This window comes from Scomber scombrus, chromosome 22, assembly GCF_963691925.1.
Source record: "Scomber scombrus chromosome 22, fScoSco1.1, whole genome shotgun sequence".
Taxonomy (NCBI): domain Eukaryota; kingdom Metazoa; phylum Chordata; class Actinopteri; order Scombriformes; family Scombridae; genus Scomber; species Scomber scombrus.
This window is the reverse complement of record NC_084991.1, coordinates 23,717,702-23,735,165: the sequence shown is the minus strand read 5'-3', so window position 1 is coordinate 23,735,165 and position 17,464 is coordinate 23,717,702. Positions and strand designations below refer to the sequence as shown.

Genomic DNA, 17,464 nt, shown 5'->3' with positions numbered 1-17,464 from the left:
ACTCTGACCTACTGCAATGAAACGTTTGTCCCTGGATCTACCTGCTGAAATCAGGCCTGAAGAGACCTGAGAGGAGGCACACAAGTGAGGAATGGGCTGCGACGGTATAAACCTGTTTAACAGTGTGTAATTATGGGCAATGTGCAAGTAGTTCAACTTTTCACCTATCAGACATGTAGACATAAAAATTATATTAACTTTCTAATTTTTTGCTCCTATAATTGTAGTAATAACCATTGTTGGGGGTAACGTGTTACAGTAATATATTACGTTTAGGCAGTAACAGATGTGCACAGGTGTGCACAAGGGGGGGGGCAAGGGGGTGGTCGCCCCCCCTAGTTGCCCAATTGCTGAAAAACGCGCGCTAAGGTGCCCTCTTCAGTGGCGAGAATGTATGTGCCCTTTTTTTTTCTTTTCGCCCCTGCCCTTCAAATAGTCTGTGCACGCCACTGTGCGTTACTAACTATATTTTGGTAATATTATTACAGTTACTGAGTCCAGTAATGCCTTACAATCCGAGCTGTCACACAGGCGGAGGTTTCGAAAAAACAACCCAGGTGCAACAGCTGTAAATAAAGAGGAGAAGAAGACGGTTTGGTTTGGAGATGGCAAGATGACAACAACTGATAATTCAATGTTTTCTAAGTGGTTATACTCGCAGTATTTTGAAGACACATTTTATGTGCTGGTGGGAGGCAGAGGGAACTGTCTACGGCTGGAGAGAGAGCACAGTAACAAATATTGCGTGCCTTCATTTTGTAATGCCTTGTCCTAAATGTTTATTTTGGTGAAAGTAACTAAAAAGTAATGAGTAACTTATTACTCTACACAGAAGGTAATATTGTAAAGAAACGTATTACTTTCAAATGCAAGTAACTAGTTATATGAAATATATTACATTTTGGAAGTAACTTGCCAACACTGGTAATAACTAAGATGAAGAAGGTTTATGTTGCTGAAGCAGAAGGAAGCACATCTCCCTCCATACATGACAATTATGTTTTCTACTTGTTGGTCTTTTTGGAGGTTTGATGCTTCGTGTCTGTGATCACGTAGACTGTCACTGAATGTGGGAACTGAGCATGCTGCAGTGTACAAAACTGAAAGATGAGAAGTGATGGTTTGTGGTTTTAAGAGCGAGGGGTTCAACAGGAGGAAGAAAGAGCGAGCTGAGGTCAAACTGCATCTATATACGTGACTATAGAGCAGAAACTCAACCATAGAAACTCAACGGAAACTTTTAGTTGACGTGTCAGATTGAATCATTTAACTATTTTAATCTTTCTGCAACGTGCATTTCTTTCCACTCTCGCCTCTCAGACAGGAATCATAGTGACAATAAAGTTTGAGTTTGATTTTAAGGGAAATGTAAGCAACTAACAATCAGGATGTGATCACAGGGGAACCAGAGTTTAGTTCCTTTTAATAAGGCATGAGCTTCCCTGGAAACTTGATATATGAAATTTTGGGGTTTTTTTCCAAAATGTTGACAACATCTTCATCATCATGAATAATGTGTAAAATTAGGCTACTGTTGACATATGACTCATGCATTCACTTTATTAAAGGTACCATCATGAATACTATTCTTCCATCACCATTGAAGTGTGGTGGCACAATATGATAAACTTAACTCACTTTAGTTCAGAGGTAAGAAACCCCCCCCCCCCCAGCATATTTCACACCCTGCTAACAATAATGATGAGGTGACAGAGACAGGAAGTACAACATGTACTAAACATGTCTTCATGTGTGGTTAAACCTGTAAATATTCTCATGAGAAAGTTTCACTCTGCAAAGTGAAGTCAGATCTTTCTCTGCACATTATCAGCATCAGTCTGTGCTTCTCACAGTGTGCTGTAGTTCAGCTTTTCACCTATCAACCATGAGATGGACACTTTCTAACTTTCTGCTTCTATAACTGTAGTAATAACTAAGATGAAGAAGGTTTATGTTGCTGAAGCAGAAGGAAGCACATCTCCCTCCATACATGACAATTATATTCTGTTTTTTACTTGTTGGTCTTTTTGGAGGTTTGATGCTTCGTGTCTGTGATCACGTAGACTGTCACTGAATAAGGAACTGAGCAAGAGGGCTGTACAAAACTGATAGATGACAAGTGGTTGTGGTTATTAACAGATACACATATTCAACAGGAGGAAGAAAGCGAGCTGAAGTCAAACAGCATCTATCTCTATGTGAGTAAAGAGCAGAAACTTCATCTGGAAACTTTGAGTTGACGTGTCAGACTGAATCATTTGACTATCTTAATCTTTCTGCAACGTGCATTTGTGTGTGCAAGTGTCAGATTAAATAATTTAACTGTGTTCATCTTTCTACAACATGCATTTTTATCAGCAGGAAAAAAGTATTAAAACTTTTGTAAACTATTGTGAAAAGTATGAAAGAAGAGAAAATACTGGAGCTTTTGTGGTCTGTGTGATAAAGTCTCAGATGAGTTGAGTTGCATTTACCATGCAGGTGTTGAACAGCTGCACTGCTGAGAAGCCATGAGATAAATCATCATTAAACATATGTGTATCATTGACATTGTAATGTGAACAAAGGATCAGATGAGGACTGTACATGTGATACAGGTTGCAGGTAGTGATGAAGACAGTAAATGATTAGCACACTCTGCACTTCCTCTCAGCTCCAATCACACTTTTACACACTTTGAACTCATTGTGTTGCTTTGACACATTTAGAGACTTGCTGGTGAATAAAGTGGAACAGTTAAAGAGATTCATATTTATAGACGTGGACAAAGACACCACTCCAAACTGAAGCTAAGCTAAACTAGACCAGGTCTATAAATTATCATCTGCAGTGTTTCTGTAGTGCTCTCAGTAATATTTTTTTTATACTGGAGTAGCATCACATGAGCTGGTTAAACTATGTTTGAGTCAAAGGAAAAAAACAAGTTATAAATGCAGCTATAAGAACAAAACTTTCCACTCTTGGTTTTAGTTCAGTTATGAAATCCAAACGTACTGATGGTGTTTTCCATATGATTGTTTTGGGGGCAGGTGGTAAGTCCCTGAAACTACTGGAGTGGATGGTGGTCATGCAGGGTTTTCTCTGGTTTATGGAGGATTTAGCTGCTATGGTTGATTATCATTACAATATTGATCAAAGTCTCAACACAGGTTGACGTTGTTCAATGTGCACTGAGAGAAAAGTGAAAGGAACATGTTCACTGATGAAGTGAGCGAGACGTCCTGAAGTCATTGTTAGATTTTTGTGAGTGGGAGAGAGCTAGATACAATTGAGAAGCTTTAGGGAAACTTTTTCATTTGGTTTTAATTGACTGACGTACTGCAGCTCCTCGTGTCATCAGGCAGGTCATTCCACTGAGTTTGGGCTGATAATAATTTGATGCTGATGATCCAAAAGATGAAGTATTTCCTTATTTGTGAAACCGATACTAAAGTATAACTTCACAAGATGCTCAACATTCTTCATTTTAACGCAGAGGAAGAGTTCTCTTAAAATTACTACTTTATTCTCATAATATTATCACTTTATTCTCGTAATTTCCACACAAAAAAAAGGTTCCCCCTCTTAGTCTGGCCCTAATACTCCGTCGTAATTATCTGATAAGCCAGTGATTAAATAATAACTTAGTTATTCTTTCTAGTTTGTTTGTACATTTCAGAACAATTGGTGTACTAGAGCATTTTGCAATCCTAGTTGGGCAATATTAGTTGTCCTTGATGAAATTGATCTTTGATCATTTTGAGTCTTCCTCAGATTTATTCTCCCTGTTCATATTAAATGTTTGTACCAAACAGGAGAACAGTCACAAGACCTCACAAAGCTCTTAAATTAAATTCACCACTCACACACACACACACACACACACACACACACACACACACACACACACACACACACACACACACACACACACACACACACACACACACACACACACACACACACACACACACACACACACACACACACACACACACACACACACACACGTGACTTCCAGTAAAGCAGCGGGAACAAAAAGACAGGAAGTAAAAGTGAAAGTATTCAGACTGACTCCATTTTACAGTCATCAGAGCAGAAGGAGGAAAACAGAAGGTTGAGGCAGGTGAGATAATGATTACTGTCATTATTGATCAATCTGATGATTATTTTTCATATTAATTATTTAGTTTATGAGATTGTCAGTGTGACTGTTTGACATCTTCAAAGTCACTGAGTGAACCTGCTGAGTTTATTGATCCTACTTAGAAAAGTGTGGCTGGGTTTAAATACTTGTATCTGACAGAATAAAGACTAGACAGTAGCAGAGATGGATTCACCTTGCTGGAGGACCTGAGGACACTTCAATAAAACCATGAAGTTAAACCTAAAATACTCCCAAACCCTCTGAGCTGCCTGTTCCACCAGTACACACTGACCTCTGGTGGCTGTGCTGTGTACTACAACACATCACATCAGTACAGCTTCTCTGGATCAGTCAGTAAGAGCAATAGGAGCCTCTGTGTTTTTGATGGTATTAACAATCATATTTCTAAATACTCTGTAATACTTTGATACCAGCCAAACCTGATCTGGTGTCACAAATAACTCAAAGATAAATAATTTACTATCATCAGTCAGGAATGTTGAATTTGAGTGTAAATGACAGAAAGTATATATAAGTATGAAACTACAACACCAAAACATTTGAGCTCTTTTGTTTTTGGTGTCTTGTAGTAAATGTTGTTACAGGATTGGATCATACTGAGGGACTCTGCAGTATTTATAACATCTGGACTATAGTCCTTCTTCTAGGAGAACCAGTAAACATACTGTAGTACTAGTACTGTAGTAGAAACCTGCTTTAATCACTGATATATGATCTGGTTACAATAAGACCGTTATATATATTATTACTGATAAAGAACTAAATAATGGTGTCTGAAACAGATGTTTTCTTGTAGTTTGTGTATATTGAGGGGAGGAGTTGGACAGGAAGTGTGACAGTTGTTGCTGGCAGAGGAACATTGGTGACCCAGTCTGAGTGTTACAGTATTATGATCATCACTGTCAGAGGGTTTAGTTTAGTCTCCCTGTGGACTGTAGCTGCACATTTATCTGTTTGACTTCATCTGTTAACACAGAACACACCTTTACTGGAAAATAAGTATTTTTACTACAGTGAGGAAGTCACATATGGTTGTAGTTAAAGTCATGTAAACTAATAAGAAGCTACTAAGTTGAGAGGCAGGACTGGGTTCATTATACTGTGTATGTGTGTGTGACTCCAGTGTTACTGGTTTACCTCTCAGACTCCAGAAGATGAATGATTTGGAAGAAGAGGAGGACCGAGCAGAGTTAAATAAGAGGAGTGACTCATCCAACTATGAACCTCCAGACTTCAGTAATGAACCTGGACCATCAAACACAAAGTAAGAGACTGTTTCTACTGTGACAGTCCAGCATCAGGCAGCAGTTCCTTTTCCTTTGACTGTCAGAAAATAATCTGTGATATAAAAACCTCTACAAGAACTAATGATATGTGTAAAATAATTGTTGTTTCCACAGACACAGAGCAAAGTTTCCATCATCCAGCTGTCTGTCTATGAAGAGTGACCGGTCTGAACCTATACCTCCAGACTTCAGTAATGAACCTGGACCCTCAGACACAACGTAAGAGACTGTTTATATTTAAACTGACCTGAAGATGATTCAGGTTTTATATCTTATTTAATAACTTACATTACAACAATATTATTTTATAATTCTATTTGTTTCTATTCAGTCACTGATCTCTTTGTTGTTTGAGTTTTTACTGCTTTATTTCTTTGTTTATAGTTTTAATTTTGTGGAAAGACAGTTTGATGCTTGATTGTTGCTCTGAAATATTTATTAGTTGCTTCAATCAATATTTACAGTTTTTTCTTGATTTCTAAAACACATCTCTTGAAATAATTCTCCATTTCCTGAAACTCTAAACACAAATATATAACTTCACACTCATTTTTACAAATCTCAAACTTCTCTGTCAAAACCAAACTGTCGATTAAAAACCAGATAATCTTCATCTAAACTAAACGTTGTGTTTCATCATCACACAGCAGCCATCAAACACACAAACACTATAAACAGCTGTTACACACTGAGATCAACTCTGAACTCTTCTTCTTCTTCTTCTTCTTCTTCTTCTTCTTCTTCTTCTTCTTCTTCTTCTTTTTCTTCTTCTTATTCTTCTTCTTCTTCTTCTTCTTCTTCTTCTTCTTCTTCTTCTTCTTCTTCTTCTTCATCTTCTTCTTCTTCCTCTTCTTCTTCTTCTTCTTCTTCTTCTTCTTCTTCTTCTTCTTCTTCTTCTCTGCCTTTGCTGGTACATTGTTGTGCCTGTTTAATTACTTTTGAAGTAGAGAGAAGTCACAGTTAAGAAGCACACACATGTTTATCTGAAGTCTGTTTGTTGGATTTAAACCAGAGTCAAAGTTTCTCTTTGTGATGACTAGAAAACACACATGCTTGTAGTTAAAGTCATGTAAACTAATAAGAAGCTACTAAGTTGAGAGGCAGGACTGGGTTTATTATACTGTGTATGTGTGTGTGTGTCTCCAGTGTTACTGGTTTACCTCTCAGACTCCAGAAGATGAGGATGAGGGAGAAAGAGGAGGAAGAGGAGGAAGAGGAGGACGGAGCAGAGTTAAATAAGAGGAGTGATTCATCCAACTTTGAACCTCCAGACTTCAATAATAAACCTGGACCCTCAGACACAAAGTAAGAGACTGTTTCTATTTAAACTGACCTGAAGATGATTCAGGTTTTAAATCTTATTTAATAACCTACTTTACAACAATATTCTTCTATAATTATGTTTTTTAATTCAGTCACTGATCTTTTTATTGTTTGAGTTTTTACTGCATTATTTCTTTGTTTATAGTTTTAATTTTGTGGAAAGACAGTTTGAAGCTTGATTGCTGCTCTGAAATATTATTAGCTGCAAAGACACATTCCTTTAAATGATTCTCCATTTCCTAAAACTGTAAAAACAAATATATAACTCCACATTCATCTTCACATACTTTAAACTTCTCTGTCAAAACCAAACTATCCACTAAAAACCAGGAAATCTTCATCTGAACCAAACGTTGTGTTTCATCATCACACAGCAGCCATCAAACACACAAACACTATAAACAGCTGTTACACACTGAGATCAACTCTGAACTCTTCAGTAAAAGCTGTCAGTGTAATGAATAATGTTGTTTATGATTTTCATCCAGAACATCTTTACATGATGAACTCAATATAAAGACACAACACTGGTAGACTTTGACTTTATTTAAAATCCTGAATGTACTTTGGTACATTAAACTAATATTGAGTGAAAAAGTAAATGTACTGTAAATTATCCAGCTGATACATAAAGAACATAAATACAGTAAAATCATTTCCATGTATTTACCAACATGAACCAATGGAAAAGACAGTTTGTACATAAAGTAATAAATCACATTTATTCTTCTTATCATTCATTTATTCTTATTATTCTTTGTGGATCAGTTGTTCCAGAACAAGGTAACTGACCCACGGTAACCTTTGTTATCCGTTGATGATACATGTGTAAGCAATTGAGAAAAAGGTTAATACAGGTTAAATAGCAGAGGACAGATTGTGTTTGTTTTCTAGACAGGAACAAGTTCATGTGACAGTCCAGCATCAGGCAGCAGTTCCTTTACTTTAACTGTCAGAAAATAAACTCTTATATAAAAATCATTTGTTGTTATTTGGTATTTTCACAGCTCACATCAGACTTTGTGTTCTGAAACATTTAGATGTTAAAACTCTTTAAAATAATGGATCCAGTTTGCAGCTGTAGATAAAATGTTTAGAACATGTAGAAGCAGATATGAACACAACTATTTATTATTATTATTAAATCATGAACCCTTGATGTGTTTCATGTTATCTGATCTTTACAAGAACTAATGATGTGTGTAAAATAATTGTTGTTTCCACAGACACAGAGCAGAGTTTCCATCATCCAGCTGTCTGTCTATGAAGAGTAAATGGTCTAATTATGATCCTCCAAACTTCAGTAATAAACCTGGACCCTCAGACACAAAGTAAGAGACTGTTTCTATTTAAACTGACCTGAAGATGATTCAGTGAGACGCTTTCATTAAGGTTGTAGTGTAGATATGAAGGAAACACAGTGGAAAGAAATAATGAAGTAGCTTCCATTCAGCTGTAATCTACAACAGATCTTCATGTTCATGTTAACCAGAGACAGAGACAGGGCTGGTATTGCTGTTTGATTTTCCAGTCAATCAATGTAAAGTAGCAGCAGGTAACCCAGGGTGATATTTACTAAGGATTTACTAACAAGTCAAACTGTGTCTGTCCTTATTTACTAAAGGACTGCAGCAGCAGGTACAATGTTTGGTCTCATGTAATACAGACTGTGGGAAGAGGTCATGTAAATGTATAGAAACAGCCTGCTGCAGCTGATTTATCACTGCAGACTGACCACTGCAGCAGAGGAAACTGAGTCTGACATTTAACGTTTGGGAAAAGTCAAATGTGTCAAACTGTTGTATCACACTCACACAGAGGGAGAGAGACTATAGCAGAAACAGAGAGAAAGAAACACTAATGAAAAGATGCATTATGAAGATATTTAGCAGAGCTCTCTGTTCAGCAGCACAACACAAAAGAGCAGCAGTCTGTTATTTTTCAGTAGTGGACTTTTCTGTTTGGCTCAGTTTCCTCCTGCTTATTGTTCCTGACTTTTAATGTCTCAGAGTAGCTTAAAGGAGCCTGTGGAGTTTTCTTGTTAACAGACTAAAGTCATGTTCACATTGACTTACTTACCAAAACACATTGTGTGTCTCCTTGTGGTCAAACTAATGTGTTGAATCCACTTCCCTCCTCATCAAACATCTATTTTAAATCCTGCATTGTTTACATGTTTACTAGCTTGCAGTCTTCTTCTCTGCCTTTGCTGGCACATTGTTGTGTCTAGTTACTTTTGAACCCATGTAATTTTAGTATGTATTATTTTATTTCAAATTAAAAGAGGAACTATCCAAATACTAACAGTCTGGACTGTTTATGTGGGGAAAGAGCTGCATGCAGCTTGTGAGCTGTCGGTTGGCCTCCACTAATGTCATGTGTCATAAAGAATGTGTTCATGTCCACAGAGAGAGTAAGAGGAGGAAGAGGAGGGCTGTTTCTGTGGAGGAGCTGCTGTCCTGCTGTTCTTTGTGTCAGGACGTCCTGAAGGATCCAGTCTCTACCAGCTGTGGACACTGGTTCTGCAGACAGTGCATCACCTCATACTGGGACCAGTCTGCTTCATCAGGAGACTCCTCCTGTCCCAAGTGTGGAAAAAGATCCAGAACCAGACCTGGACTGCAGATAGACAGTCAGACCAGCAATGTACAAAGTAAGACTGAGGATCTGTCTGCTGATGTCATCATCTCTGAAAACAGGAATCTACCTCCTCTATCCTGCTGAACATTAACAGTCACACTGATTTCTGTTTCATTCTACCTTTTTTCTTCTCTTTCAGCAGAAAGTGGTCTGCAGGAGGTTTTAAATGAACATCACATCAGTCTGAGCAGCACATGTGAATGTGTGACTCAAGGAACTGATGAAGCAGGAACTAAAATCCTCCTCATCAGCATCTTCACTAAGGTCTACATCACAGAGGGACAGAGTGAAGAGGTTAATACCCAACATGAGGTGAGACAGCTTGAAACAGCTTCCAAGATGAAGACCCTCCATGACGCTCCAATCAAGTGTCAGGACATCTTTAAAGTCCTACCTGACCAACAGGTAACTGAAGAGGTTAATATCCAACATGAGGTGATGCAGCTTGAAACAGCTTCCAAGAGGAAGACCCTCCATGACGCTCCAACCAATGATCAGGACATCTGTGAAGTCTTACACAGAGTCAGAGTGGTTCTGATGAACGGCGTCGCTGGCGTTGGAAAAACCTTCACAGTGCAGAAGTTCACTCTGGACTGGGCACAGCGCTCCAACAACCAAGATATCAGTCTGCTGATTCCACTTCCATTCAGGGATCTGAACTTGATCAAAGATGAGCAGTACAGTCTGCTCATGCTGATCCATGTTTTCTATCCAACATTACAGAAGCTCACAGCAGAGAAGCTCGCTGTCTGTAAAGTTCTGTTCATCTTTGACGGCCTGGATGAAAGCAGACTTTCACTGGATTTCAACAACAGTGAGGTCGTGTCTGATGTCACACAGAAGTCATCAGTCAGCGTGCTGTTGACAAACCTCATCAAGGGGAAGCTGCTTCCCCGGGCTCTCGTCTGGATCACTTCCCGACCTGCAGCAGCCAATCAAATCCCTCCTTCATGTGTGGACAGGGTAACAGAAGTACGAGGCTTCACTGACCCCCAGAAGGAGGAGTACTTCAGGAGGAGATTCAGTGATGAAGAGCAGTCCAGCACAATCATCTCACACATCAAGACATCCAGGAGCCTCCACATCATGTGTCACATCCCAGTCTTCTGCTGGATCACTGCTTCAGTTCTGGACCACATGTTGACTACAGACCAGAGAGGAGAGCTGCCCAAGACCCTGACTGACCTGTACTCACACTTCCTGCTGATTCAGACAAAGAGGAAGAAGAACAGGTGTGATGAGGGACATGAGACGAGTCCACAGGAGCTGACGAAGGCTGACAGGAAACTTCTTCTGAAGCTGGGGAGGCTGGCGTTTGAACAACTGGAGAAAAGAAACATCGTGTTCTACCAAAAAGACCTGGAGCAGTGTGGTCTTGATGTCACAGAGGCCTCGGTGTTATCAGGAGTTTGTACACAGATCTTCAAAACAGAGAATCACCAGAAGACAACAGTCTACAGCTTTGTTCATCTGAGCGTTCAGGAGTTTCTGGCTGCAGTCTACATGTACCACTGTTACACCAGCAGGAAGACAAAGGTACTGAAGAACTTCCTGGGAGAAGACTACAAACACAAGGAATCAAAACCAAAGTCTTTCCTTGAGAAAATGTCAGCACCTTTCAACTGTAAACCATCTCTGGATGACTTCCTGAAGAGAGTCATGGAGAAATCTCTCAGAAGTGAAAATGGCCACCTGGACCTGTTTGTCCGCTTCCTTCATGGCCTCTCTCTGGAGTCCAACCAGAGTCTCTTAGGAGGCCTGCTGGGTCAGACAGAGAACAGTCCAGAAACCATCCAGGGAGTCATCGACAACCTGAAGAAGATGAACAGTGGTGATATCTCTCCTGACAGAAGCATCAACATCTTCCACTGTCTGATGGAGATGAACGACCGCTCAGTACATCAGGAGATCCAAGAGTTCCTGAAGTCAGAGAACAGACCAGAGAAGGAACTATCTGTGATCCACTGCTCAGCTCTGGCCTACATGCTGCAGATGTCAGAGGAGGTTCTGGATGAGTTGGACCTGGAGAAGTACAACACATCAGATGAGGGACGATGGAGACTGATCCCAGCTGTGAGGAACTGCAGAAAGGCTCAGTAAGTCCAGATGTGATTAACATTATAAATCAGTGTAGATTAGTAGTTTAGTTCTTTAATATAAATAATATAAATGTTTTATTATTGTTACAATAGTGAGCACGGAGGATCAGCCAATCAGCAAACTGATTCAGTAATGAAGTAAAACTCTCAGCTGTTTTCTCTCTTGTTGGTGTAGAGAAGAGTAGTATCAGGAAATGCACAGAGGTCTGATCAATATATAAATTATATATTGCTGCTTATGGATGTGAACCTGACAGCAGCAGGTAACAAAGAGAGATGATCTTTATCAACTGGAACTGTTCACTGAGCTGAACTGAGTCTAAATATCCTGCAGTCACATTAAACATAGTGGACAGTAAAAGTGGTTTTCTAATCAAGATGTCCTCATGTTAACTTTGTGGAGACAGACATGGGATCAGATCACACAGACACACTGTGCACATTATGAAGCCTCAATGTAACTCCATGTTCTCTCCTTCATCTGCAAGATTAAAGCAAAACAAAGATTAAAAGTTTGCAGGTCTGAGAGAGAGTGATGAGAATGATTGTTTCATTCAAGCACAGTGAGACCATCAGCTGAACTGGGAGTGTTCTGGTAGCTTACTGGTTAAGATGCTTCCAGTATAACTGCAGCATCCACTGATCTCTCTCCTCTTGTTTCCTGTTTATCTCTCAACTGTTCAATTAATCAACTTCACATTAAAGGAATAAAATGAAAAAAAGATGTGAAGAACAAATGTTCATCACAATAATGAGCATCAAACTGTTTCATAATCAAATGCATGAAGTAAATATAAAGTGTCCTCTTTCATGATAACATATGTTGTAATATATGTGTCATTACAGACTAAAGTACTGTAAACTCTCAGAGACTCACTGTGAAGTTTTGGCCTCAGCTCTGAAGTCCAACCCTCATCTGACAGATCTGGACCTGAGTGGAAACAAACTGTCTGATTCATCAGTGAAGCGTCTGTCTGCTGGACTGGAGAGTCCAAACTGTAGACTGAAGACTCTGATGTGAGTTCACTGACTGTAGCTTTGGTAGATTTTTTCTATTTATTACATTCAAATTCTTCAGTGAAGTTTCAAATGTTTGTTTCATAATTTTCAGGATTAGCTGAACAAGTGGACTTATACTAATAATGACTTCATTTAAAACATGTAAATGTTTCCTGATCTCCATGGTAACCCAGAGTAAATGTAATATTTAGAACAATTGTATTCCATTACCTTTATTTAATATAAAGTTATAATGTAAGATCATGCCAAACTAGTTGATATGGTGTTTTATTGACTATTTACTGTTTTTAAGCAAGTTTAATTATTTGGTACAAAGTTTTTATGGTTACACCACTTAGACATTTTTGCCATAATCCTCTAATATATTCTCTCTAAATGGATTAAAAGCAGAAATTTGATGCTGGGTCCACAAAAAAAGAATGTGTGCAAGTTATTCATACGTTTATTTTCACATTTTAACCCTTTAAATTTAAATAAACCACATGATGGAAGGAGCCAAGTAACAGAGATGTCAGTCATTGTTTCAGGGGGCGGTTTGGAAAATGGGATAAGACAATCCTGCTTTTCCTCCTCGTCTTCCTCCTCGTCTTCCTCTGCTGACAGCTGCTGTTATTGATCACTGATTTTGACTTCAGGGTTAATCTGTTGTCAACGAGGCTCAGAGACCTTTAACCTTTTATTTAAATATTGAAGAATTAGAGTTATCAGTGTGATGGAGGAGAATTCACCTCCTCCTCCTTGTTCTTCAGTGTATCAGACTGTTCACCAATAATCATGTTAACTTCATCTTAAAATATAACTGTGTTTTATTGTAGAAAATAGAAAAATCACCTGACGACAACAACTCATAACTTGTCTTATATTGTGAACACAGTCTATAAAACTTCAGTCTGACCATACAAATTTTGGATAGTGTATCTTTAAAATATGTGTGTGGGCAGAGAGAGAGAGAGAGAGAGGAACTTGTTCCAGTCCTACTTCATGAGTTCAGAGGTTCTGGATCAGAGATGATGTTATTATATTATAAAGAGGTTATTAAGAGGATATTTGAACCCCTTTAAATTTGACTAAACCACATGGACACACAAAAAGTACTGTCACGTCATTTACCCATAAACATTCACACACAAACAGACACAGACAGCAGCAGGTAGCAAAGAGAGATGATCTTTCTCAACAGCAGCATTTTATCACAACATATATCAGTATGTTACAGTTATCAGTGAATGTAGTAAAGTTATTATTACATGAGCAGCTTCTGTAAATCATATATAATCATACACTGTTTTAACACTATGATTAAGGGCACGCCCGGTTCGTTTGACCAGTGTGATCGCTCCGAACCGTGCCCGGATCAAGAGGTGGGCTCTGGCACAGAAAGTCGAACATGATGTCAATTATGCGACTGTCGCCAATAGCAACAAACCAGCATAATAATGGGTCTGGGTCTCACATTGTTGATGAACGTGAATTGTAGTCAGTGAGTAAAGATGAAAATACCTCCCTCTACATCCACTGCCTCTGTAGAAATCTTCATATAGGCCCAAAACGACTCAAAGTAAGCCAAAAGGAGTAAAACGGTTAACTCCATTGTACTGTGTGACAGCTGTTTAACCAACACAAATATCCTGTGACGACGAAAGCATGCCTGGGCCCAGATCGTTATATACAATGTGAGCGCAGGCCAGCGGGGGAGGGGAGGGAGGGGGGACAATCGTGCTCCAGCACGATTCAAGCCAACCAGGCCTAGTGTGAGTGCGCCCTTAGAGTTTAAAATAAGATCTGTTTCATTTTACAAAGAAGATTTCTGAAGTCAGAGAGAATTGCTTCATTGCATCATTTTGTTCTTAAAGGTTTCTGAGACATTTCATAGTGAGCACGGAGGATCAGCCAATCAGCAAACTGATTCAGTAATGTCAGTTATACAACAATATGTAAAGTTAGCTAACATTAACCAACATTAGCCTCCGTAAACTACTGGTCATAGAGACTAAACCCCTGAGTGTGTTGAACCGAGCAATGGAGCCTTTTATTTCTCATCAATTGTAATATATGTGTCATTACAGACTTTCTAACTGTGGACTCTCAGAGACTCACTGTGAAGTTGTGGTCTCAGCTCTGAAGTCCAACCCTCATCTGACAGAACTGGACCTGAGTCTCAACAACCTGTCTGATTCATCAGTGAAGCGTCTGTCTGCTGGACTGGAGAGTCCAAACTGTAGACTGAAGAGTCTGATGTGAGTTCACTGACTGTAGCTTTGGTAGATTTGTTTCTATTTATTAAATTTAAATTCTTCAGTGAAGTTTCAAATGTTTGGGTCATAATTTTCAGGATTAGCTGAACACAAATGTGTAGAATGTAAATGTTTTCAGGAATTTAAAATCCACAGTCTTGTTTTGAGTAAAAATGACTTCCAGAGTTGAAACTAATATGAGGCTTCAGCAGTCTGAGTTCCACATATCAAGTAAGTATGTTTGTGTTTCTTCAGTGTTTCCTTGCTGAGCTGCAGTGGAGGGATTCAAACTCAAAGAGGGAATTTAGTTCAATCAGGAGAGACCAGAGAATGAAGTAAAAGAATATTTATTATGTAGATGATATTAATGATTAGGTATTGTCAAAGTCTTTGGCACTTGGACTCTGCAGGGAGAGTTTTTGAATGGAAGAACATTAGTCCTGATCAGCAGCATGATAGATCCCCCCATGGAGCCCAGGCACTGGTGGTGGCTGATGACGTCGAACCATCAATCTCTCGCCAAAATCACATCAAAAGTCATCTTGAGGCACCTTTCATAAGGAGCAAGACTGTATTCACTGTTTAATTTACAAAGAGACCCAACATTCCCACATGAGCACTGACAAGAAATAACTGCCCTCAGACAGAACCGGATTCTAGGTGGGCGGCCATCTGCCTTGACCAGTTGGGGTTAATGGGAGAGAGAGACGGAAAGAGACAGAAGGAGAAGAGAGAGAAAGGGACAGAGTAGAAAGAGCACAGAGACAAACGATACCAATCCGACTCCGCTGAGATTGATCAGCTGATGAGGTTGAAGTGTTGCATTGAGGAATCTCAGGACTGGGTGGTGATGGGGAGGTGGTGGGTCGCGCAAAACAGCATCAAGACAGCACTAAGCAGAGAAGGAAAACATTTAAATAGACAGCTGCAATGTAGGTGTGTCACTGTGCTATTGGTTCGACTTGACCAGGTGATGTGAACAGCTGATGTGTCAATTGATGCTCTAGAAATAATAGCAAGTAAAATATGAGCTTTGACAGAGATCATTATGAGCTGTGAGAAGGATCAGAATGACAATAAGGGTTGTCTCGGTTGTAGCATAACACAACTGGAACTGTTCACTGAGTTGAACTGAGTCTAAATATCCTGCAGTCACATTAAACATAGTGGACAGTAAAAGTGGTTTTCTAATCAAGATGTCCTCATGTTAACTTTGTGGAGACAGACATGGGATCAGATCACACAGACACACTGTGCACATTATGGAAGCCTCAATGTAACTCCATGTTCTCTCCTTCATCTGCAAGATTAAAGCAAAACAAAGATTAACAGTCTGCAGGTATGAGAGAGAGTGATGAGAATGATTGTTTCATTCAAGCACAGTGAGACCATCAGCTGAACTGGGAGTGTTCTGGTAGCTTACTGGTTAAGATGCATCCAGTATAACTGCAGCATCCACTGATCTCTCTCCTCTTGTTTCCTGTTTATCTCTCAACTGTTGTTTTACATTAAAGGAATGAAATGAAAAAAAAAATATCTGAACCAGTGATGTGAAGAACAAATGTTCATCAAAATAATGAGCATCAAACTGTTTATTCATCAAATGCATGAAATAAATATAAAGTGTCCTCTTTCATGATAATGTGACCACTGTGTTGTGTCTTCTGCTTAAAAAGGAGCTGCTCAGGGTCGTGGTAACAGCAGGTTTATTGTTCTGCATTTGGAGCAAAGGAATACAATCAGCAATCGTCTTGTCTTGTGGGTATACAGCGCATGCTCTGTCTGGAAAGAAGCATGTGTATAACAGTTAGCTAACTGTGCTAAGTTACTGGCGATAAAACATAAAAAAACACAGGGGGTAACTTACAAAAAACATGGCGAAATTAATGTAAGACAAATGATATGCAAATAAATAAATTGTCTAGGTGAATCCTCTGCTGCTTTGAGGATTACCCATGATCCCTTGTTATTACTCCCTAATGCAGGTAAATAATTAACAGCAGATGGCGTAGTTGTCCCATTTAGTGGGATTTAACCTGAACCTTTTTAACCATGTTACAATAACATATGTTGTAATATATGTGTCATTACAGACTGTCTTGGTGTGGACTCTCAGAGACTCACTGTGAAGTTTTGGCCTCAGCTCTGAAGTCCAACCCTCATCTGACAGAACTGGACCTGAGTCACAACAAACTGTCTGATTCATCAGTAAAGCTTCTGTCTGCTGGACTGGAGAGTCCAAACTGTAGACTGGAGACTCTGAGGTCAGTTCACTGACTGTAGCTTTGGTAGATTTTTCTATATATTAAATTCTAATCCTTCACTGAAGTTTCAATTGTTTGGTTCATAATTTTCAGAATTTTCTGAACACAAATGTGTAGAATTTAAATGTTTTCAGGAATTTAAAATCCAGTCTTGTTGTGAGTAAAAATGACTTCCAGAGTTGAAACTAATATGAGGCTTCAGCAGTCTGAGTTCCACATATCAAGTAAGTATGTTTGTGTTTCTTCAGCGTTTCCTTGCTGAGCTGCAGTGGAGGGATCCAAACTCAAAGAGGGAATTTAGTTCTAAATGTTCTGTTTGAAACTGATCCAGTTTACTTGACGAAGGAGAAATATTTCTTTATTATATTCTTTAATGTGTTTTAATGAATAATGTTGCGGCTGACTGACGATCACTATAAAACCGACACGCCGCAGGAGGCTAAACACGGGA

General features: G+C 39.1%; 2 protein-coding genes across 2 annotated transcripts in view; both read left to right on the top strand.

The window, feature by feature from the left end:
* The window catches only part of LOC134004355 (NACHT, LRR and PYD domains-containing protein 12-like), a 46,142-nt gene that overhangs the window by 1,055 nt on the left and 27,623 nt on the right, over positions 1-17,464 (top strand). The gene's annotated exons all lie outside the window — the stretch shown is intronic.
* LOC134004356 (NLR family CARD domain-containing protein 3-like) lies at positions 5,628-16,878 on the top strand. The gene is made up of 9 exons (XM_062443587.1): positions 5,628-5,662; positions 7,983-8,087; positions 9,180-9,409; positions 9,536-9,801; positions 9,895-10,642; positions 10,721-10,932; positions 11,050-11,492; positions 14,582-14,696; positions 16,843-16,878. The coding sequence occupies exons 1-9, from the start codon at positions 5,628-5,630 to the stop codon at positions 16,876-16,878; spliced, it is 2,190 nt and encodes a 729-aa protein (XP_062299571.1).

Coding starts and splice junctions, on each gene's coding strand:
- LOC134004356 (XM_062443587.1), top strand. CDS start 5,628: ATGAACCTGGACCCTCAGACACAACGTAAGAGACT. Junction 10,933..11,049: donor ACACCAGCAGGAAGACAAAG/GTACTGAAGAAC, acceptor GACTTCCTGAAG/AGAGTCATGGAGAAATCTCT. Junction 11,493..14,581: donor AGGAACTGCAGAAAGGCTCA/GTAAGTCCAGAT, acceptor GTGTCATTACAG/ACTTTCTAACTGTGGACTCT.